Raw genomic sequence first — 24,215 nt, 5'->3', positions numbered from 1 at the left:
TTTCTGCTTTTATCATTATTATTAAATATCTCCTTTTTTGATCTCTTTAGGGATAATTTTGTTGCTCATTTTCTAACCTCTTAAATTGGATGCTTAATTATTCAATTCTTTTGTAAATGTGAGTATTCAAGGTTAAGACTCAGCCTTTAAATGCAGATTCGAACTATTTTGGGCTTCCCAGGTGGTGCTAGTGGTAAAGAACCTGCCTGCCAATGTAGGAGATGTAAGAGATGCAGGTTCAATCCCTGGGTTGGAAAGATTCCCTGGAGGAGGGCATGGCAACCCACTCCAATATTCTTGTCTGGAGAATCCCATGGACAGAGGAGCCTGGTGGGCTCCAGTCCATAGGGTTGTAAAGAGTAAGACACGCCTGAAGTGTCTTAGTACACACGCACTGATTGTTTTATTTATTCATTTGTTTATTTTTGGCCACGTGGCAGGTGGGATCCTAGGTCCCCCACCAGGGATCAAATCCTTCCCATGTGCAGTAGAAGTATGGAGTCTTAACCACTGGAACACCAGAAAAGTACTAGAAAGAAGAATTTTGAAAGTGATTTGAATTTTAACAATACGTCACATCTGCCCCTGCTTTACGTGCTGACAATCCCGGGGCGGTAGAGTGTGCTCCAGAAATGGAGCTGAGAGAGAGGACCTCATAGGGCACAACAGAGGTGTCTCCCAGGCTCAAGAGAATAAAATCAAAGAACACTCTTCACTCCCTTCACTGTACCAACGAGGCTCGAGAGGTCCCAGGTCCAGCGTTGGTTATGTCGTGTTGTGTTTCCTTTGAGACTCTGCTTCCTGCTGAAGCCAGCACCCTGCTGAGCGCTCTGCTGGACGTCGTGTCCAGCCTCAGCCACCTGCTTCCCAGAGCTGGCCGCGTCCTCGAGCGCCTTCCTGCATTCCTCCATGAATTTAAGATCACTGCTTTGCTGGATGCACCCGACTTCCAGCAGGTGGGTGTTTGATCTTGGCCTTGGGAAAGGTGTGGATTCACTGTGTCTTTGTGTTTGCGTCTTTGTTTTTCTTTCTCTTCCAACATCTGAAATGTGCATTGATGACCAAGCATGGGGCTGAGGGGACCTCTTAGTGGTTCTGGAGGCAGCAGTGTCATGACATCATGGTGAAGAGCAAAGCCTGAAGTGTCCTTCAAAATCTGAAGAACCAGATGCCAGGGATGCACATCCATCCATGCACGTGTGTTTTCTGTGACCGAAGAAATCACAGAATTGATCATCCACACAAATGAAATTCTGGGGGTTTGTTTAGCTTCTCAGAGAATACATTGCTTTCAAAAACCTTAATACATTTATTTGCACACAGATAACTGGCTTACAGATTACGTGTCACAAATACAAACACAAAGTCCAGTGAGGTTAGTATCCTGAGGTTCGTTTTGCTTGGACTCTGTCTGCCTGGAATGAAATGGTGGGGAAGGGGTTGTGTGGGGGCCTGTGGGTGGGGGGGAAGGGTGAGGGGCAGGTGGTGTGTCCTTGGACCTACCTTGGAGTCTTTACTCCGGTTCATCATCAGCTGAGGGCTGCTTTGATGACCCTCAGGCATCTGGGAAATTTGGTTGTAGAGACACATATTCATACTATTGATGAGTCTGAGTTAGTGATATTTATTGATTAATAATTTATGTGTGTGTATGACATTTGTCTCTTCATATAGACTAGCAAAATCAAGGACAGAAAAGACTAAAGCTCAGATACCATAGCTTTGACGTGGTGACAATCTCTTGTGTTCCTTTGGAGGAGGGATGGCAGGCTCAGGAGCCTGTGAGGAAGTCACTCTAAGCCACCGTTTGCCTGGGATTTATTTTTCTTTTGTTCTCAGGCTTCACAGAGTAACCAGGCCAGAAGTTCAGCCATTGGTTCTTTCCAATCTTTGATGAAGATGGTTTGCAAGGACCAAGCGCCTTTCTTCAGCAGCTCTGACACCTTTCTTAACTTGCCTAGAGTTAATGAACTCTTAGGAGAGGACAAAGAGAAATTCAACATTCCTGAAGATTCAAGTAAGAAAACAGTAATCCATATGTGTTTAGATTAATTTGCATTTTGATAATTAGCCCTGCTTTGTACAAGATACTCAGTCTGTGTGGAAAATGGGTACATACTTGCCAAGAATTTCCTGTTCCACTGTTCAACCTGTATCCTTCATTTAGTGTAAAGTCAGTGAATGCTGGCCTGGCAGTTGGCTTTGCAAGACCCCTTGAGCACAGGCTAATTCTGTCACCTGTGATGCCAAGGAGCTGGATCTTAAAATTCCAGTGCACCTGAAGCCCCAGCCCTTTGGGGCCCTGGGATAGCCAGTGACAGTGAGAGGTCCCAGCCCAGAGACCAGGAGCAGCATTTTGGTTCCTGCAGGGTGGCTGTCTCACAAAGCCAGGGGAGCTGTATGTAGCCTGCCACAAACTTGCCTTCTAGATAAAGCTCAGTAGCAAATAACAGCAGAGTTAAAAGTGATTTCCTGGCCCCACTTTAAGTGGCTGCATTTTAATCAGAAAGACAGACTAAGGGCAAGTGTGGCTGATAAAGGTTTAGACTGTTCAGTCCCACCAACAAGTTGTGTGTCTTTGGTCCTGTGACTTCATGTCTCTGAATCTTGTTCGTCTTGTGTTTAACGTGGAAACTTAACAGCTGCCTCATAAGGTTGTTATGAGAGGTAATAGGAGTGTCCTACGAACTGTGAGGACATGCTCCAGGGTGTCCTAGTGTATTCATTACTCTTCCGTGCTACACAGCAAGTCAGTGGTTTAGGACACACACACTCATCGTCTCATAGTCTGAGCGCTGACTAGCTGGGTCCTCTGTCGGGACTGACAAGGCCGCAGTGAAAGTGTCGATCAGGGCTGGGGTCTCGTTGGAGGTGGTTGTTGGTAGGAGCCCTGGTAGCTGCGTCTTAAGGACAGCAGTGCATCTCTTTGGCAGGGAGGCTTCTGGACTCTTTTAAAGGGTTTGGCTGATGGTTTGGCCAAGGTAACCTCCCCTTTGATCAACTCCAAGTCAGAATCCCTGCACCAGGCCCGGATAACCTGACCATGGGTGTGTCCACACGACCAGGCGTGAGTGCCTTGAAGCCCTGTCTGCCATGCCCACCACACCTCTTTCTATACTTGTGCCTGGGATGGGTGGAGGTGTTGATGGGGCGAGGGGAAAGGAGAGAGCTGGACTGTAGAGGAGGAGCTGCAGGGTGTCCTCAGGGCCACCCTAGAGACAGTGCGTTGGTGTGTTCATCAGCTGATGGGTGGTTGGGTGGCAGTGTAGATACACACTGAAGGCTATTAATGTGAATAATTTTGTTGTCTCCTATACTAATCCTCATTTCTTCTTTTTTCTTGCGTATGGGTTTTTTGAGGATTATTGATTTGTTCATCAAATCCAGTCATTCAGCCATTTATCCATCCATTTATCCTTTCATCTTCTCAACTATGGATCCATTCATCCTTCCATTGATCCATTGATACAACCATCCATCTACCCATCTGTTCATCCATTCATCCATCCATCCACGCATCCACTCATCTATCCATCCAGCCATCCATTCATCCATTCAGTCATTCAGCTAACACTGAGGACCAGTCTTTCTGGGTTCTTTCATACATTTATTTCAAATGATTATCACACTAACCATAGGAAATAATAATACCTTCCTTTTTCAGTTGACATAATAGAAGCTCAGAGAAGGTTAAGTGACTTGCCCAAGTTCACACGGCTCCCAAGTGGCAGATGTCAGGATTCTTGGTTTCAGATTTCTTTTTATGTTCATATTCTTATGTGTTTTCCAAGCTAAAAATATTAAGCTTATAATTTAAAGTGTAAGTTGTTAAAGTATCAGTAAGAAGAACAACCTCTATACGTAATGCTATAAAAAGTCATTATGGAATCATGCACTTAATTTATATTTTGTGAAATTATTTCTTTCAATTTTATTGTGTTTATTGAATAAAAGGAATTTGCTTTTATTTTCAAATGGGGAATTTAGAAAGATGAAACTAAGAGTGAAAATTATCATAACAGTAATTTTCATATACTGGGTATTACAGGTAATGGTATCAAAGCTAAGATAATATTTTCATTTTAAATGTTCTCTTTGGGAGTAAAAGAATGGGTTATACTGAAGCATTTATCACTAGCTTAAAACCTTTAATATTTGATTACTAATCATTATCGTGGTAAAGGCACCACCTTCATTAGGTACCTATTGGCTTAGTCAAGTAGACCTTCCGTTGAAACCAACCAGCACCGTAGCAGGTGTGAGTGCCATCATGAGGAACTGATGTCTGGGTGAAAGCTAGGGTCTTTAATGTAACAAAAGCAGTCAGTGCAGTCGTTCTTCATAAATGCAGCAAAGGGGAGCCTGTAGCATTTCATGAAGCTAAGTCTTTAGCATTATGAAAAAGCCTGTAGCATTTCATGAGAAAAACCTAATTCTTATCTTGATACTCTGACTGTTGAAATGAAAATTTTCTAGATTAAACACCAGATGCATTCCTTTTACATCACAGTTTTCATTTTCAAGTGTCTTTGTCATTGTTTGGTACCTTTACTGACGATTTAGTTTAAAAATGTGAAAATCATATTTCCTTCTCATTCAAGACATTGATGGGAACAAAGTTTTGAGAAAAGAACTGCTAACGACAGGGACTGAAAAATTATTTCTGACTTTACTGCCCCAATTCAGAATTGAGCCATGAAAAGTATTTATAAACCACTCATTTGAAAGTGAGGTGTCATGGCTATATAAGTAAATTCTGTTACCCTGGGCATCCTGTATCATGAGTAACATTTTTTTTTCTTTTAATGGTGACAGCACCATTTTGCTTGAAGCTTTATCAGGAAATTCTGCAGTCTCCAAATGGCGCTTTGGTGTGGTCCTTCCTAAAACCTGTATTACATGGAAAAATACTGTATACACCAAACACTCCAGAGATTAATAAAGTCATTCAGAAGGTGAGTGTGACTAAATGAGGGTGTTATAGACCATACAAACAGTGCAGTGGGGAGCAGGCTGTTAAAATATTTACCATGATTGTTGTATAGCTCAGATTACACACAGTTTTCTTATGTTGACGACAGTTCATTTTGCCTTTTTTTTTTTGGCTGTGCCCTTTGTTGTTGAGCTTAGACGTGCTGAATCGTTCTCTCAGAGGACATCTTGGGGGGAGGAGGTGTTATTTAGAGTAAATAATGCAGGGGGAACAATCAGACAGGAGGCCGGTCAGGTGGTCCCAGGAGGATGTGGAGAACAGGTGGGCATCTGGCGATGAAGGGAGAGTCAGACCCCATGTACGTGGTCTGGTCGTGTCGTTTCCCAAGTTGGCAGCGAGCCTTCGGTGCCCCCACTTTCATTCCTTGGTCCCTGCCCCACTCCGCCCAATGGCAGGCAAGCTCAGGTGAAGAGGCCAGAGACCTTCCCTGGAGGATTGGGCATTGCAGAGCTCTGCACGTTTCCCCTTCCTTAGGCTTCTTACCTTCTGCGCATGCTAAGTTGCTTCAGTCATGTCTGACTCTCTGTGACCTATGGACTGTAGCCCGCCACGCTCCTCTGTCCATGGGATTCTCCAGGCAAGAATACTGGAGTGGGTGGCCATGCTCTCTCAGGGGATCTTCCTGACCCGGGGATTGAACCCGCGTCTCTTATGTCTCCTGCATTGGCAGGTGGGTTCTTTACCACTAGCGCCACCTGGGAAGCCCCGTTCAACTCAGGATTTATCATTGGTCATATTTACACTTTCTTCTGAGATGATGGTGCTGTGTTTTCCCGCGGTCTCATCTTTTTTTCTGACGGTGGCTTATGAGTCCGCAGACACTTTTGAGGGGCTTCAGGAGACCATGGGGCCTGTCAGACCTGAGGAGGAATCACCAGTCCTATTAGTGCTAAACTTCCAGGCTTCAGATGCTACTCACAACTTAGAAGCTGAAAAGTTAGTGGTGGTGTGCAGTCATCCAAGCACTCAATGGACTCAATGGGTAAACTCTGGGAGTTGGTGATAGACAGGGAGGCCTGCTGTGCTGTGGTTCATGGGGTCGCAGAGTCGGATACGACTGAGTGACTGAACTGAGCTGATTCTGAATGTACTTGATAACTTCTGCTTTTATCTTGAGAATGTCCATTTGGCAGGATATTTACTGAAAGCCTGGGCTCTCACAGTGAAGTGACATTAATCTAGACGGGCTTCAGGCATTCATCCTTTCAGGGCTGTGCTTCAGAGGGGCCTGGAGCCAAAGCCAGTGTTATTCAGATAATCCCAGTGCATTAAGCGTTTAAGGATTGTGGGTATTTTAGAAATTTCACAGAAAATGGCTATCACAGCTTTATTTTAAATTCAATTTAAAAAATTCAACAAAGAATTTATTTTTGTTATAGTGTATTATTACACATAATATCATTGATAACAATATTATATGCACTATAGTATTATATACTGGGCTATATTCTGCACTGTAACAGCTAGTGTGACCATCCTCTTGTTGAAGAGCTCACCCTGCAATGGGGAAAGAGAAGACAAACATCTGAAGAAATAACTCAGAAATAATGTGATGAGAGATTCATTCTGAGAGCAGTGTCCACAGGCTTCCTTCCTGGTCTGTGGGTCAGGGTTTGACCAAGAGTAACAGCAGGGAGAGTTAAGAGGAAGTGTTCCCACTGTAGCAAGGTGCTAAGGTGATGGGCTGGTCAGTGATGTGAAGAGAATTTTAAAGCACGAAGCCTCTCTGCTGGACTACGAGGGTGTCCAAGGAAGGGACAAGACCGGATGTGGCCTCCAACCAGGGCTGGGGTCCGACCTCCCTGGGGAGAGCGTGGTTCTGGCCAGCTGGGTGGCTGGGTCGCCCAGGAGCCTTCCTGGTATGGTTTCAGGGGCATCTGCATGCTGGGGGCTGGAGAAGGTCTACACTCGGTGACTCTCAGTGAGGTTGGACCAGGCCAGACCTGGGGGCATCATCTGCAGGGAGTCTTCCACAAGGAGATGCCAGGCCAGCAGCAGCCCCTGCTGTCGGAGAAGAGCCTGGAAAGGTGCTGTGTGCGGGGGGCCAGGTGCGTGGGGGCTGGGTGACCAGGAGGCTCTGGGGGGAGCCGCCTGCCTGGGGGGGGACTCCACAGGAGATCAAGGGGAGAAGCCTCTGAGGGAGCCTCTGGGGGGAGCCTCTGGAGGGAGCCGCCTGCCGGGGCGGGGGGGACTCCACAGTGAGGTCAAGTGGGAGAAGCCTCTGAGGGAGCTTCTGGAGGAGCCGCCTGCCCGGTGGGGGGAGCAGTACTCCACAGTGAGATCAAGAGGAGGGAGCCTCTGGGGGGAGCCGTCTGCTGTGGGGAGACTCCACAGTCAGGTCAAGAGGAGAAGCCTCTGAGGGAGCTTCTGTGGGGAGCTGCCTGCCGGGGCGGGGGTTCCACAATGAGGTCAAGAGGAGGAAGCCTCTGAGGGAGCTTCTAGAGGAGCCGCCTGCTGGGCGGGGGACTCCACAGTGAGGTCAAGGGGGAGAAGCCTCTGAGGGAGCCTCTGGGAGTAGCCGCCTGCCAGGGTGGGGGGGACTCCACAGGGAGATCAAGAGGGAGAAGCCTCTCCAGCAGCCCCCTGGATCTCTGTGGCAGAGCTTCACGTCGAACCAGTCAGCACGGGCCATCCCTGTCCTTCAGACCAGGCCTGAGTGTGGACTTGGAGCGGGGGGATGACCTGATACCCACACAGCGGGTCCTGTGTGGGCTTTTTCATCTTAGGGACCTGGGGCTCCTGAGGTGTAAGGAGTTCCCACAGAGCTCCTAGAGAAGGAAATGACAACCCACCTCAGTATTCTTGCCTAGAAACCCCATGGACAGTGTAGCCTGGTGGGCTCAGTCCATAGGGTCGCAAAGAGTAGGACACAATTGAGCATGCTTGCACCTGGAATTAAAGTACAAAGCTCATCAGCTTTTAAATGTTAAGTCTCAGTTTATCAAGTATGTATGGGAGGAGGTGGAGGGAGAGATACTAGGGAGGAATTCCTGCCTGTAGTCCTGACCCTGCTGGAGCCTCATCCAGCCCTCACACCCATGAGGGGTGTTAGTAGTGACCTCACTCACTCCTCGGGTGAGTCTCGGGTTAGTCAGCATGGCAGAATCTCTCAGCAGGGGGCGGTAATGACTTCTGAGGCCAGGTCTGTGTGTCTCCAAGGCCCATGTTTTATTTCTCTGGCACACCTCACTGTACCCCTACCCTGGCATGCACATGCTAGCAGAGCAGCTCTGTCCTCAGAGGAGCTGGTTGTGGGCAAATGGGACACGGATCCTCAGTGACAGCAGGGCTGGGGGATGGTGAGAAGACTGCTTCCCACAGGATGGGTGGTTATGGGAGGTTATGGTAGGGGAGGCTGGTCACTGCTGGCCTTAGGGCTTCTGATGGGATTAGGTGCGGGGGTGGGGGCAGTGTGGGTGGACACCCATTCCTGGTTCTGCACTCACATTAACACGTTCACATGCAGATTGAACCACGTGCTTCTCCAAGGTTCCGGGAACCATCGCGGACACTTTCCCAGATCCTCTCTCGTTCACTTCTCAGAAGAACCCAGTAGGGCAGGTGCTTGTTGTTGAAAATCATTGAGTCGTGTCCGACACTTTTGTGACCCCATTGACTGTAGCCCACCAGGCTCCTCTGTTCGTGGGATTCTCCAGGCAAGAGTACTGGAGTGGGTTGCCATTTCCTCCTTCAGGGGCTCTTCCCGACCCAGGGACTGAGCCCGAATTTCCTGCATTGGCAGGTGGATTCTGTGCCACTGAGCCATCAGGGAAGCCTGTGGGCAGGTGCTGGTAGGCCCATTTTGCAGACGGAATGTAGTGAAGGCTGGTGAGGTTTACTCTCCCACGTTTATTAGCTGGTGCATGCACGCTCAGTCACTCAGTCGTGTCTGACTCTTTGCCACCCCATGGACCGTAGCCCACCACGCTTCTCTGTCCATGGGATTTTCCAGGCAAGAATACTGGAGTAGGTTGCCATTTCCTCTCCAGGGGATCTTCCTCACACAGGAATCAAACTCATGTCTCCTGTGTCTCCTGCTTTACAGGCAAATTCTTTCGCTGAGCCATCAGGGAAGCCCTCATTAGCTGGTACATGGAAGCATATTGTAAACTCCATAGCTATATGCTTTTTCACCAGCCATATTTACAGTGTTAGGTTATCATGTGGGAAAGAGCTTGTACCCTGCAGCACCCTTTACTATTATCAGCCTGGGACACTAGATTCCTGAACAGACGCTCTGCATGATTTTATGCCTTTGTGTATTGGTGCGTGGTGTTTATCCACCTTCAGCATGCCTTCGGGGGAGCTTTGGGAGGATGAGAATCAGCCTCACAGGTTATAGATGGACGGAGGCTACTGGTGTTTTTACTATTAAGTGGACATAAAGCCTGATGATTAACTAACTGAATAGAAATGAAAATACTCTGCTTTCTGCTGCTTGTCAAAGATGAAAGACGTCCGCGAGGTGGGAGCCTCCCAGGACTGGAGTCTGCAAGTGAACCTGGCACAAGCTGGAGGCGCATGCACCCTGCACACAGGACTGTGTGTGTGCACAGAGCACTGTGGGCCCAGGAGGCAGCGATTGTCCCCAGGGAGCCCCTCGGAGGGAACAGAACTCACAGTCATTCGATGTCTGACTGCAGGCATCAGATCACTCATCTGAAAATAGGTCCTCAGTGTTCACCCCGGAGCGAGATTCTCGGGTGGGTGGAAATGTTCAACATGGAACATTTTATCAAAACGCAGCAAAATTGCCCAGAGAAAAAGTAATTACATTTACAAATAGACTAGTTTGATGTAATGCCCTGTAAAGCAATGGTTCCTTGAGAAAGCAGCATCAGTAGGTCTGGGAATACACTGTTCTGTGAAACTCGATAATCCCCAGCCCCCGAGATGCATGCTGCTTCCGCATAGACCTTGGATATCTGTGCACTGTCATCATTTTGTCCTCGATTCCAAGGCCACAGGTTAATTAAGGTGACAGCTGTGAGATGGACGAGCCAGGACAGACAGACAGTCAGCCGCATCCAAGCACCATGAGAGACGAGCACCTTCACCAGGCTGCTTTGTAAACCCGGCTTCAGAGCTGAGATGGTTTGCTCAGGGTCTCTCCACGGTCCTTGGCCAACCTGGCCTCCATCTCATGTCCTTTGACTCAGAAACCTTGTTGGCCTCCTCCAGGTCCCTCAGGCCTCATTCCCCTTAGAAGCAATAGGCAAATAGTCTGAATGCTGAGGAGGGAGCAGGGTGATGTAAATACGAAAATAATGAGCAGAAAAAATAAGCCCACAGCTAAGATCTCATGCTGCGACCCAGTCACCTCTTTCTTTCTTCTTTTTAATTAATTTATTTATTTTTTAAATGAAAAGTTTTATTGGAGAAAAGTAGAACCACCATGTACACAAGGAAGAGAGCACAAAAATTCAACTGATACAGAACTGAAAGTCACAACTACCCAATGTTGTTTGCGATTACTTTTCAATTTCTTAAATGGCTTCCCTCAATTTTTTAAATAGCCTTGCCAATTTTTTTCAGATGAAATAGCATCAAGTTTTCAAAAAATTAAGAGCCTCAGCGAAGGGACCAGCTTTTAAGATAACAAAGGTGACACCAAGAGTCTCCTAACAGGATCAATTCTACCGAAAAATTCCTGAAGCACATAACTACTGAGTCTGTTAGAACAGTAGCTCAGAGACCATCAGGGATTAGTTAGAACACTGACTCAGACGGTCCAGTATGCAGAGAGGGCAAACAAAAAAGCTGCATTTCCCTGTCAGATGAGTTCACGTAAGAAAACCAAGGAGGTGCTAAGAAAATACAGGCAATGGCTGCTCAAAATAATTAAGAAGGCATTCTAAATACCACATATTATTAGACAACAGTGTGTAAAGTGATGCAATTAGAAAACAGGCAACTTAAAAAAAAAATATGGTCACAGGTCTTTGAGAACTCAAGAAAACAATCAATAGCAAACACAAGAGCTGAAAGTCGTCTCAGCTGAGGGTTGAAAGTGAAAGTGAAAGTGAAGTCGCTCAGTGTGTCTGACTCTTTGCGACCCGGTGGACTGTAGCCCACCAGGCTCCTCCGTCCATGGGATTCTCCAGGCAAGAATACTGGAGTGGGTTGCCATTTCCTTCTCCATCTTTCTTTTTTTTTTAAAGTCAAAATTAACTGCAAGTAAGAGAGGTTATTTTCTAAAACCAGCAGTTATTAGGTGATGGATAGGTGAAAAGAGAACCCAAGCAGTTTCTCGCAAGGAGGTAGAAGTGAAAACAAGACTTGAGGCTGTGGCATTTCTGAGAATTGTGCCCACTTCCAAGTGGGGCTCTGAGCTCCGAGCCTCCCGGTCTCCCTACAACCTTCTGAAGGTTTTGTTCAAGTTCTTGATTCTGTAAGTTTTCTATTTCACCAGTTTGGGGAAGTTTTCAGCCATTATTCCTTCTGATAGCTTTTCGGCCCCACTCCTATCTTTCTTGGACTCAGATACAAACATGGACCATTCTGTTATTATCAGGTGGTCCCCGAAGCTCTGGCCACCTCGCCTGTTTTTTCCTCTTGCTCATACTGGTTGATGTGTATTCTCCTGTCCTCAAGTTCACTGCTCCTGTCCTCTGTCATTTCTGCTCTTCTACTTGAGATCATCTGGCAAATTAAAAATACTTCTTGTTACGGCGTTTTCCAGTTCTGTACTGCCCTGTGCGTATCTGTCTTTTTAATAACTTGTATTTTCTTGTTGAGATTTTTCTGCTGTTTAATTTGTTTCAAGATAATTTTTAATTGCTTGTTGAAGCATTTCTATGATGACAGCTTTAAAACACTTGCCAGATCATTCCAACATCAGGTTTGTCTCAATATTGGCATCAGTTGACTGCTTGTGAGTTCTCTGGTTCTATGTGCGGCATGTGATGTTCAGTTGTACTGTGGGCATTTTGACTGCTGCGTTCAGAGACTGTAAAAAATGCCTTTCATTTTTGCAGACAGTCTGTTGTTTAGGTTTAACACACAGGTCTCAGCCTCATTTGTAGGCTGTAACTCCAAGGATGTTTAATCATCACTGGCTTTGTGCTGTTATTTTGATCTGCTCGGTTCATCTGGTGCCCATGAGGCTTCCAGCAGTTTCCAGTGCTGCCGCCTAAAGTGGGGAGGGCTTCTCCAGGAAGTCTGTGCCTCTTAATCCCCTTTGCCTATTTCACTGGAGACCACCAGTTTGTTCTCTGAATCTGAGTGTGTTTCTGTTTTGTTTGCTGATTTGTTGAGTTTTTTATGCTAAGTAAAATAAGTCAGATGGAGAAAGACAAGAACTGTATGATATCATTTAAATGTGGAGTCTAAAAAAAAAAAAAAGAATGAAACTAGTGAATATAACAAAAAAGAAGCAGGATTTTCTTGGTGTTGCAGTGGATAAGAATCTGCCTGCTGATGTAGGAGACGTGGGTTTGATCCCTGGTCCGGGAAGAGTCTGCTTCCTGTGGAATCGTAGTTGTTGTCTGTGGAGCAACTAAGGCACAACTAAACCCATGTGCCTCAACTGCTGAGCCTGTGCTCTAGAGCCCGAGAGCCAAAACGACTGAAGCCGGTGTGCCGGAGCCTGTTCCCTGCAACAAGAGAAGCCACCGCAGTGAGAAGTCTGCGAACCGCAGTGAAGAGCGGCCCCTGCTTGCTGCACCTGGAGACAGCCCGCTGTGCAGCAGCAAAGATCCAGTGCAAATAATAATAATAAAAAGACAGCCCTTAAAAAGAGAGCAGACTCACAGATATAGAGAACAAACTAGTGGTTATCAGTGGGGAGAGAGGGGCAGAATAGGGGTTGGGGCATAAGTGGTAGAAACTCTTTATGTTTAAAATAAGCTACACGGATATATTATACAGCATAGGGAATATAGCCAATATTTTATAATAACTCAGATAGAGTATAATCTTTAAAAATTGTGAATCACTATATTGTATACCTGTAACTTATATATACTTCAATTAAAAAAACAAAACAAAACAAAACCAGAAATGGTCTTCAGATGTGCAGACTCAGCAGTGATGGGTTTTCCGCCTCCTGTGATAACTGGGCCTGTTCTCTAGCCCTTTCTCTGCTCTGAGTTCTGAGTCCTCCCTTGCTTAGGTCTCTTGCACCTGTCTTGATTGTCTCTGACTTGTCCTTTTCCTTCTATGTCTCTAGCCTCCTCTGAGGGCTGGAGTGGGGTCTCTGTTATGGCTCCAGACCAGCCCCCAGTCTGTCCCCTTTGCTTTGACTCCGAGCCTGTGCTCAGCCTCTGGGTCGCACCTCTTCCTGTGGGGTCGTTCCCGTGTCATCACGGCCTCCCACCACCTCCTCTGTGCTCCTGGATGTTTCTTGAAATACAAAGTGGTTGCTTTATACATTTTCTCCTGTCTTACCCTAAATCAGTTCCAGATAAAGACCTTTATTTTGATGCATACACCGGCCTTGTCCTTTGAACAGAAGGATCTCTTCATGTGCCCCTTGGTGTTTCCCATACTTGCTCATCCTTAGGAAGAGGCTCACACTTACCCGGGTGGGTAAATGACACAGACGTTGTGTGGGTCCGCATCTCTCAGGGTCGTGTGAAGGCAGGAGGGAGGCGTATGGACAGCCTGCACCTCCTTTTACGGCTCAGACCCCCAGCAGCCGAGCAGGGGGTGGGGCCCAGGTGCAGGGCGGGGAGGGCAGGAGCAGCAGGGGCAGCCGTGTGCTGGTGACTTCATCCTGGCCTGGACTCCTTGTGGGAATTAGCAGCGGGAGCCCCTCGCTTCTTTCCAGCCCCGGAGCTGGCGTGACCTGTGCCCTTGTGACCTCAGAGGTGTGTGGTTGCACTCCCAAACTCTCTTTAATCTTAGCTCTTTGCATTTAGACTGTTTTTGATATAGAAATATAGTAATGTGGCCATAGGCATCTTCATGGGGCTTTCCGGGTGGCTCAGTGGCAAAGAATCCACCTGCCAATTCAAGAGATCAAGGGACGTGGGTTCGATCCCTGGGTCAGGAAGATCCCCTGGGGAAGGAAATGGCAACCCACTCCAGCATTCTTGCCTGGGGAATTCCATGGACAGAGAAGCTTGGCAGGCTATAGTCCACAGGGTTGCAAAGAGTTGGACACGACTGAGTGTGCACACACTCACACACACACACACACATAGAGGCATCTTCATGGGTATAGCTTTGTATTTCATTTCAATTATTTCCTTAGGACAGTATCCTTTCATTTTGAGAGAAAAAGGCAAGGAAGGTTTTTGTAGGTCAGTGACTATGAATATTTTTTATGATACCAAATTATTTTACAAAAACCTTATGCTCATTTGCTCTGCCAGCAACAATAAATAAATACAGTTTTGCAGTATTGGTGATAATGGAGAACAGTATGGAAATTCCTTAACAAACTAGGAATAAAACTACCATGTGACCCGGCAATCCCACTACTGGACATTGTTATTGTTCAGTTGGTAAGTTGTGTCTGACTCTTGGTGACCCCATGGACTGCATCACGCCAGGCTTCCCTGTCCTTCACCATCTCCTGGAGTTTCCTCAAATTCATGTCCACTGATTCAGTGATGCTATCTAACCATCGCATCCTCGGACATCCTCTTCTCCTTTTGTCTTCAGTGTTTCCCAGCATCAGGGCCTTTTTCAGTGAGTTGGCTCTGCAGCAGGTGGTCAAAGTAATGGAGCTTCAGTTTCAGCATCAGTCCTTCCAGTGAATATTCAGAGTTGATTTCCTTTAGGATTGACTTGATCTCTTTGCTGTCCAAAGGACTCTGAAGAGTCTTCTCTAACACCACAGTTCAAAAGCATCAATTCTTTGGTGCTCAGCCTTCTTTAAGGTCCAACTCTCACATTCGTACATAACTGCTGGAAAAACCATAGCTTTGACTGGATGGACCTTTGTTGGCAAAGTGATGTCTTTGCATTTTAATGCCATCTAGGTTTGTCATAGCTTTCTTTTCAAGGGGCAAGCACTTTTTAATTTCATGGCTGCAGTCACTGTCCGCAGTGATTTGGGAGCCCAAGAAGATAAAATCTGTCACTGCTTCTACTTTTTTCCCCTTCTATTTGCCTGGAGTGGCTACCCACTCCAGCATTCTTGCCTGGAGAATTCCATGGACAGAGCAGCCTGGCAAACTACAGTCCACAGGGTTGCAAAGAGTTGGGCATGACTGAGCAACTAACACTTTCATACTACTGGGCGTATACCCTGAGAAAACCACAATTCAAAAAGATATATGCACCCCAGATTTCATTGTAGCACTGTTTACAGTAGCCAGGACATGGAAGCAACCTAGATGTCCGTTGACAGAGAATGGATAAAGTTGTGATACATATATGTAATTGACTACTGAAGTGAAGTGAAGTCACTTAGTCGTGTCCGACTCTTTGCAACCCCATGGACTGTAGCCTACCAGGCTCCTCCATCCATGCAAGTTTCCAGGCAAGAGTACTGAAGTGAGTTGCCATTTCCTTCTCTAGGGGATCTTTCCAACCCAGGGATCGAACCCGGGTCTCCTGCATTGCAAGCAGATGCTTTACCATCTGAGCCACCAGGGAAGCCCCACTTTTAGCCATAAAAAGAAATGAGTTGGGAGTCAGTTGTAGTGAAGTGGATGAACCTAGATCCTATTATATAGAGTGAAGTAAGTCAGAAAGAGAAAAATAAATATTGTAATTAATGCATATATATGGGATCTAGAAAAATAGTACTGATTAACCTATTTGCAGGGAAGAAATGGAGACACAGACTTAGTGAACAGACTTGTGGACACAGTGATGGAAGGAGAAGGTAGGATGAATTGAGAGAGTAGCATTGAAATGTAAAAACATTACACTCAGTTCAGTTCAGTTCAGTTGCTCAGTCATGTCCGACTCTTTCTGACCCCATGAATCGCAGCACGCGAGGCCTCCCTGTCCATCACCAACTCCCAGAGTCTACCCAAACCCATGTCCATCAAGTTGGTGATGCCATCCAGCCATTTCATCCTCTGTCATCCCCTTCTCCTCCTGCCCCCAATCCTTCCCAGCATCAGGGTCTTTTCAAATGAGTCAGCTCTTTGCATCAGGTGGCCAATGTATTGGAGTTTCAGCTTCAACATCAGTCCTTCCAATGAACACACAGGACTGATCTCCTTTAGGATGGACTGGCTGGATCTCCTTGCAGTCCAAGGGACTCTCAAGAGTCTTCTCCAACACCACAGTTCAAAAGCGTCAATTCTTCGGCGCTCAGCTTTCTTCACCATCCAACTCTCACATCCATATATGGTTATTGGAAAAACCACAGCCTTGACTAGATGGACCTTTGTTGGCAAAGTAATGTCTCTGCTTTTAAATATGCTATCTAGGTTGGTCATAACTTTCCTTCCAAGGAGTAAGCGTCTTTTAATTTCATGGCTGCAATCACCATCTACAGTGATTTTGGAGCCCAAAACTACCATGTGTAAAATAGATAGCTGGTGGGAATCTGTTGTATGACACAGGGAGCTCAAATCAGTGCTCTGTGAAAACCTAGAGAAGTGGGATGGGATGGGAGGGGGGAGCAAGGCTTGAAAAGAGGGGATATATATATATATATATATATATATATATATAGTTATGACTTATTTGAGTTGTTGTATGGCAGAAACCAACACAAAAAAGCAATTATCCTCTAATTAAAAAATACAGTTTTGCTTTCTCCTAAATAGAGTTGGGTATCATAAACCAGATCATAGATGCTAGTTGAGAATGTATGGTTGAGGAGGACTTGTGGGCGGATGTTGTCTTATTTAGCCAGCATATACTGGAACATTCATTCTTAGAGTGACGTGTACCTTGAGGACTCCATGGTGAACAGATGGGCAACACCCAGTGGAAGAAGCCTGGAGGAAGGGGCACTGGCATGGTCACCTTTTCCGGTGACGCGTGACCTTGGAAGATCTTTGCTGTGATGGCCAAGTTGCACACAATGTATATCTCCTTGTTGTAGCAGCCACAGGGCTGAAGAATCTTCCTAGTGCAACACAGCTGAACTAGAGACACACCCTGATGTGCTTTATTTTTCAGGTAAATCATACTTTTGATTTTGTGGGCAAGTTGAAGACTTTATCAGAAATACTGCTGAAGGTGTCCAGCATTTTTCAGAGCAGTGGAAACGGCCAGATGCTCCACCGGCTGCAGGTGAGAGGTGGCCCCTTTGCCACCAAGGGCTGGGAGACCCCAGGTGTGTCTGCAAAACCAGAGGTGTCCTTCAGAGGGTGCTAGAGAGTCACCTGGGACTTGGCTTTCCCGGGTGGCTAGTCATGTTGATGTAAAATTGCGTAAGTGTGAAAACTCCTTGTAAATGATCAGTTGTTTTGCCCATGCAAGATGTTACTGCTGTGAGAATGATCAATAATTCATTAATACTTATTTGTGCTTTAAATTCCATATTAACTTAAAGCTTTTTTTTTTTTGAGCAAAGAATGGTTTGTTTCAGGGCCATGCAAGGAGACAAGTAGCTCGTGCCTTGAAAATCCCCGAGTTCCCCAAAGGGGTTCAGTTTTTTATTGGAATATATTTGCTCTCCACTGCTGTGTCAGTCTGCTATACAGCGGAATGGATCAGCCACACATATACGTATATCCCCCCTTTTGGATTTCCTTCCCATCTAGGTCCCCACAGAGCGTTGGTTTGAGTTCCCTGTGCTATACAGCAGGTTCTCGTTAGTTACCTATTTTATACATAGTCTCAGCAGTGTATATATGTCAGCCTCAGGCTCCCAATTCCAGTTCATCAGCCCCTGCCACCTGAAAGCTTTTTGGAAGGTTTGCATGCTTTGAACTGTGGGCCTGTTAAAACCTTTCATTCCCTAATATTCTGTATTGAGAACATAATGTATTCCAAAAAATCATGGACTGTAGCTTCAAATGTCTCAATCTCTTCAGAGAGGTTACAGAACTTTAATCAAGGTAGATCACATGATAAGTTTTTGGGGCATCTGTGTCGCTCTAACTTGAGCTTGAGAAAATATACCTATGTCTTGTTCTTGTTTGGTTTATTTTTTATCCACCAGACATGTAGTTCTAGCTGGTCCTGAGCAGGGCCTCAGAGCTGGAGAGTCTGGATTCCCAGCCCTGTCCTCAGTGTGTGTGATCTTGAACTTCTGTGTGCCTTGGGCTTCTTACCTGTGAAGGGAGGAAAGAGCCACTGTGAAACGATTTAAATTATGTAAAGCACTGGTATGTAGGAAGATGTCTCTGCGTCTGGGTCCTTCCCAAAGCAGATACTGAGATGAGATTGCATGTGTGAGGATTTTGTCAGGGAAAGAGGTATTGGGGCAGAGGCAGGGAGGTAGGAGAGGTTGGTGAGGCAGGGGAGGCAGTGAGGCAGGGGAGGCAGAAGGAGGCAGGGGAGGCTGGGGAGGATGGTGAGGATGGTGAGTCAGGGGAGGCTGGTGGGGCTGGGGAGGCTGGGGAGGATGGTGAGTCAGGAGGCTGGTGGGGCTGGGGAGGATGGGGAGGATGGTGAGTCAGGGGAGGCTGGTGGGGCTGGGGAGGATGGGGAGGATGGTGAGTCAGGAGGCTGGTGGGGCTGGGGAGGATGGGGAGGATGGTGAGTCAGGGGAGGCTGGTGGGGCAGGGAGGCTGGGGAGGACGGTGAGTCAGGGGAGGCTGGTGGGGCAGGGGAGGTGGGGGAGGCAGAGGGAGGCAGGGGAGGCAGGGGAATGAGGGAAGCTGGGGAATGAGGGAGGCTATGGAGGCAGAGGGAGGCTGGGAAGGCTGGGGAGGCAGGGGAGTTTGGGTGCTGGGTCTCTAGGCAGCAGATCTGGCCCTGCAGGATGGGCGCTGGCGGGGGGGGGGGCGGTGCCAGGGGGCAGGGGGGAAACACTTCACCAGCCCCTGTGTTTGGTGAGTGCCTCCATCGAGCTGAAGTCACTTACCATGGGGACGGGTTCCTGCGTCGGGGCGCCGTGGCTCTCAGGAGTGACCTTGGTGGTGGTCACGGCTGAGAGCAGCCTGGGGAGGTGTGGCCTCTGGGCAAGCTGAGGAGGATTTCCGAGCATAGCAGTGGGCCTTGGCAGGTTCCGTTCCTGGAGTTGGAAGCCTGTGATGCTCTTGTGTGGGCATGGCTGTTACTGCTTTCTTCTTTGTTTACTCATGGGTTCATTTGCTGCCATAAAGATCAGTAGACATTTTCTGTAATGAATCGTATACGGTAAATAGTTCACTTTGATAAGGGCTCTGCTGTAACTACAGACGATTACATGTAGTATGTGTGGGTGTGCTTAGGCCCTTCAGTTGTGTCCGACTCTGTGACCACACGGACTCTTGCCTGCCAGGCGCCTCTGTGGGATTCTCCAGGCAAGAATACAGGAGTGGGTTGCCATGCCCTCCTCCAGGGGATCTTTCCGACCCAGAAATTGAACCCATATCTCCTATGGCTCCTGCATTACAGGCGGATTCTTTCCCACTGAACCACTGAGGAAGCCCTACCTGCACGATAATAAACAGCAAATCCAGTCGTATGAGAATGTAGCATGAGTATGTAACAGTAACCAAATCCATCTCAAGAATCAGGTGGTTTGTGGAGGGGTAGGGAAAAACTAGGAGTTTAGGATTAATAGATAGTCACTACTATATATAAAATAGAAAAACAACAACTTACTATATAGCACAGGGACCCATATTCAATATTTTATAGTAACCTAAAATGGAAAAGAATATGAAAAAGAATGTAAGACTACACATATGTATAACTGAACCACTATGCTGCACAACTGAAATTAAGACAACTTTGTAAATCAAACATAACTTCAGTAAAAGAGAAAATGTCAGGTAGTTTCATGGCGAAATCTTTAGTTTAGCTGAATGCTGTTTACACAGTAGTCAAGTTAGAAATTAAAGCCACTTATTCAGTCACTTGAATAACTTTTTGCTAAGAGAATGAAGTGTGGTGAGTGGCTCTATTTCTTAGCATCAGGATCGCATTCAAGGAGCGTCCGTACTATCCATGGACTTTCAATAACTGATGCCAGGGTCCTTCATTGGTCTGGCTCTGCCCCCAGAGGGCCAGGTTAGTATTCCTCTGATGTCGGCAACCCTGACTTACTTTTTCCTTCAATTAAAAGCATCTTTTTGTGGAGATGTTGCTGAGATTAAATGACTAATACATATAAAGTGCCTCCCACAATGGTGGGCGAGTAGCTAGTGCTCAGTGAAAGAAGATCCCTGGAGACAGAAATGGCAGCCCACTCCAGTGTTCTTGCCTGGAGAAATCTGTGGACAGAGGAGCCTGGTGGGCTACAGCCCGTGGGGTCACAAGAGTTGGACGCGACTTAGTGACTGAACAGCAGCAGCGGCAGTGTGAGAACATAAATAAGATTTTAAAAAAGCAGACACTGAGGTTTCATCACGAAGTCCTGTCATCTGTAGACAAGAGTCAATAAAATCATCACATATAAGGTGACTGTGAAATTAAAGAGCTAAATGCAGAAGGTGGTTCTTACTTGAAAATTGTCAGAAGTCCTCAAGTTATAAAGTTGTTTGGTAAAGCTAAGTCAGGATAACATCAATATTCTCCAGGGAGCTGACAAATCCCCAATTAATCCCCACTCAGAACTCCCCCTCCCTTTGCCTGATCCTGCGTTGGCGCCCCGCATCTGTATTTTCACCCTCAGTGGCTTGTCGAGTGTAGTAAGCGGGTGGTACTGCCAGCTGCCGGATAAGCAGGCAAGATGCTATCAAGCTGATGAAAGTAACCTTGGAGGACCTTCCATAGGGAAACCTTTGACCAGTGAGTGGAGCTGGGACTGTCAATACTGAAAGAAGATGTGCATAAGGATACCAAATGTGCTTCCAATGGGAAGGCTTTGAATACTGCAGGTTCAAGACAGGGTTTGGGAAAAGGCTGAAACCTTTCGTCAATCTTTTTGTGACAATGACCCCCTCTTTATGACTGACCCTTGGAAAAGGCAACACAAAGGATTTATATAAAGGACCACCAAATCGTTTTGTTGAAGATTTGAAAAAAAGTCAACACTGAATTCATTCTTTGTTTTTAATGAGTGTGTCCTAAGTGATTCAGGGGTGTTCAACTGTTTGTGACCCCATGGACTGTACCCCACCAGGCTCCTCCGTCCATGGGATTCTCCAGGCAGGAATACTGGAGTGCGTTGCTGTGCTCTCCTCCAGGGGATCTTCCCAACCCAGGGATCGAACCTGCATCTCTTAGGTCTCTTGCACTGGCGGGAGGGTTCTTTACTACTAGCACCACCCAGGAAGCCCCTTATTTTTAATATTAGTGCATAATTACAACTATAACCCAAATTGATTTCAGTACTAATGCATATTTACAATTATAACCTAAGTGGTTTACTTTTGTTTCTCAAGTAAAGTCCTAAGCAAATGTTGTCCTGTTATTCACTGGGGTGTTTTAAAACCCTTTTCAGATGACTCATTTTTTGTGCCATTTTCCTGTATCATGAAACTTGAAATAAATCTAGCAAGTATTATTTCACAAGAGGAATGGTGAGATTATTTTTGTTCAACTATATTGTTTTCCTCTAGGAAGCCCTGAAAAACAAATTTATAAGAAGCTTTATAAAAAGCCAGCTGCACATTGATGTAGGCAAACTGACTGAAAAGCTTCAGATCTTTGGTAAGTGCGGTGGATGGTGTGGTGGGTCCACCCTCTGGCCAGGAAATTTCTGGGTGACACAGATAAGCCACTGCTTCCTCACCCAGTTTCTGGTTTCTGATTTGTTAGATAAAGAGCTTGAATTAAACATACTCCATGGTTTGCTTATAACTGAAGCTTTCTGACTTGTTGATTCAGGGCTTGAATAGTAAGGGACTTAGTTCAAAAGGAAGGGTTCTGATTTAAATATGTGAATTGTGAGGTATAACACAAGTTTATAAAAGAAATGGCTATCACTGAGTTTCTAAGTCAACTGAAAGCATTTATACTGAAGAATTGAAGATCTGAAGCTTAGATAAAAAATTCATCAATCAGCAAATGTTTATTGCATGTCTACAGTTTATTGATCTGTGACTTCGTTTAGATACTCAACAGCCATTTTGTGAACATGCAGGAGAGTCAGGCTCTGAGCGAGAGTCTGGTTTGCCAGGTGCGTCCCAGGGATGCTCCCAGGAGCCTGGACCAGCGGATGGAATGGAAGTACTTCCGGGAGGGAAGGAAGGGTGTCAGGCCATCCGAGGCCCCTGGCACTGTGCTTGTGCCCAGGACAGGGGCTGCGTCTGCCTGGAGCATGAGGGCTAGTGGGGGGCAAGGCATTAGTGATTTACGGCCTTAGAAAGTTTAACAGTATTTTTAAGTAGATATTACTGCCTTGAATCATGTTCTCATGTAGTTAAAGCAGACTTGAAAACGCAGTCATTCTGGAAAACTAGCAAGTGGCTCCCTTGCGAGCTGTGGGGTGAGGACCAGATGTCTTCTGTCCCGACACTGAGGTTCATTACTCTGTGTGCCTGCAGCCCCACTAGGGTTACCTTGGGGCGCAGGGACCAAATGCTCCTCCAGCACCCTGCTGAGAACCCATACCACTTGTCAACACGTTTCTATTTTCCATATTATTCAGTGAAGTGTTGTTTTATTTTTTTTGGTTCTTTAATTATTTGAAAGTTTATAACTTAATTTAGAAATATTTGGGATTTTTCATTTATCTTTGTGTTACTGACTTCCACCTTCAGGTTGCAGTGGTCAAAGCATGTACAATCAATATGACTTCATTTGTTCCACATTTGTTGACTTAATGCCCCCGCATGGTTAGCCTGGCTTCTCCATGTAACAGTTCTATATGGGGAGGGGATGCAACCCTGTATGTCCTTGGTTTTTGTAAGCCTGTTCTATTGGTTATTAAGAAGTATGTGTTTATATTTCCCGTTATGGTTGTGGATTTGTCTATTTCTCCTTAATTCTGTCAGTTTAGGCATGATTTGTTTTGAGACTGTGTTTAATTTACTACTGAGAACATGTAAGATCTTTATTTTCTTATGTTTATATTTAAAATCTTTCTTGTTTCTTTCCAGCAGTTTTACTTTGACCTGCTTAGGTACGTTTTACATCACAGGTTTCCTGCTTTGGTTTTGAAGCACTTCTTGAATTAGTTTCTTGATATTGTATGTTTAGGGAGAGTCTTAGTCATTTTCTCTTGATATATTACTTCTGACACATTTTCTCTCTAATTCTCCTCTGAAACTCCAATTAAACACCATGAAAGATTTTCTTTGTCCATATGCTTGTTCTATCCTTTTCTCTTGTTTTCTAATCTTTTTTTCTCTGTGCTTCAGCTTGAGTTTTTTTTTTTTTTTCTTTTTTAAAATCCACTAATTCTTACCTCAGCTGAGAGTTCTTTGTTTAATTTGTCCCATTGCCCAATCTAGACTTGCAATTTGATTCTGGGTTTGTTTTTGTTTTTTTGGCCATACCTCTTGGCATGTGGATCTTAGCTCCCCAACCAGGGATTCAGATCTACGCCTCCTGCACTGGAAGCGCAGAGTCTTAACCACTGGACCACTAGAGAAGGCCCTGGGTTTTTTTTTTTTAAATAATAGTTTTCAGTTCTTTGCTGAAATTCTCCCTGATTTCATCTAATTTTTGAACAGCTGTATCCAAAGATTTTTGAAGCATGTTTTGAGTCTCTTGTTAGTTTTTCATCTTTTTTTCCTCTGGGTTTTTGGTTATTCTGTTTTATGTCCATGAATACTAATCATTTGGCAGTATCTTTGGAAGTTCTTTGAAGCCTTCACACAGATTTTTAAAAATCATCTGTATTTTCTAGTTGTTTGTCTTCAGCAAGTTGTCCATCACTATTATTACTTTAATATTGAATCCTTTTAATCTGCAGATAATTGTCCTTCACATATCAGATATTTTCCTGTCACGTCATTGAATCTTTCACTTGTATGTAAAAAATAATGTCATTTTAATCTTTTGTTTCGTTTTTGATCATTGTTTCTGCTTTTGTTATTCATTTTGTTTGAATTCTCTCTTTTCATGTTGGAGGGTTTCCTTCAAATGTTTGGTGTGGTTAAGAACAAGGCGCTAAAACCCAGTTGGATGTTTCTCATGTGTATGGAGCTTATTGGGCCTCAGTTTCGCTCTCTGGGTCTCAGCTGAGGGGGGGTTTGTCCCCAGGGGCACCTGGCAGGGTCACAGCTGGTGAGATGCTGTGGCCAGGACAGCTCCCCGAACAGATAGCTGTGGCCCCAGGTGTTGGGAAGCCTTCGTCTGGAAGAGCTGTAAGCATCAG

At 45.7% G+C, this 24,215-nt stretch overlaps 1 protein-coding gene across 2 annotated transcripts in view; it reads left to right on the top strand.

The window, feature by feature from the left end:
• The window catches only part of ABCA13 (ATP binding cassette subfamily A member 13), a 379,106-nt gene that overhangs the window by 102,160 nt on the left and 252,731 nt on the right, over positions 1–24,215 (top strand). For both annotated transcript variants that reach the window (XM_043873351.1, XM_043873352.1), the window contains 5 exons: positions 792–956; positions 1,840–2,017; positions 4,816–4,955; positions 17,030–17,143; positions 21,511–21,601. In XM_043873351.1, coding sequence (XP_043729286.1) covers positions 792–956; positions 1,840–2,017; positions 4,816–4,955; positions 17,030–17,143; positions 21,511–21,601 — 688 coding nt within the window. The remainder of the gene's footprint in view (positions 1–791; positions 957–1,839; positions 2,018–4,815; positions 4,956–17,029; positions 17,144–21,510; positions 21,602–24,215) is intronic.

The sequence above is a fragment of the Cervus elaphus genome, chromosome 18, assembly GCF_910594005.1.
Source record: "Cervus elaphus chromosome 18, mCerEla1.1, whole genome shotgun sequence".
Classification (NCBI taxonomy): domain Eukaryota; kingdom Metazoa; phylum Chordata; class Mammalia; order Artiodactyla; family Cervidae; genus Cervus; species Cervus elaphus.
The sequence above is the reverse complement of the archived record's forward strand: the minus strand, read 5'-3'. Positions and strand labels throughout refer to the sequence as shown.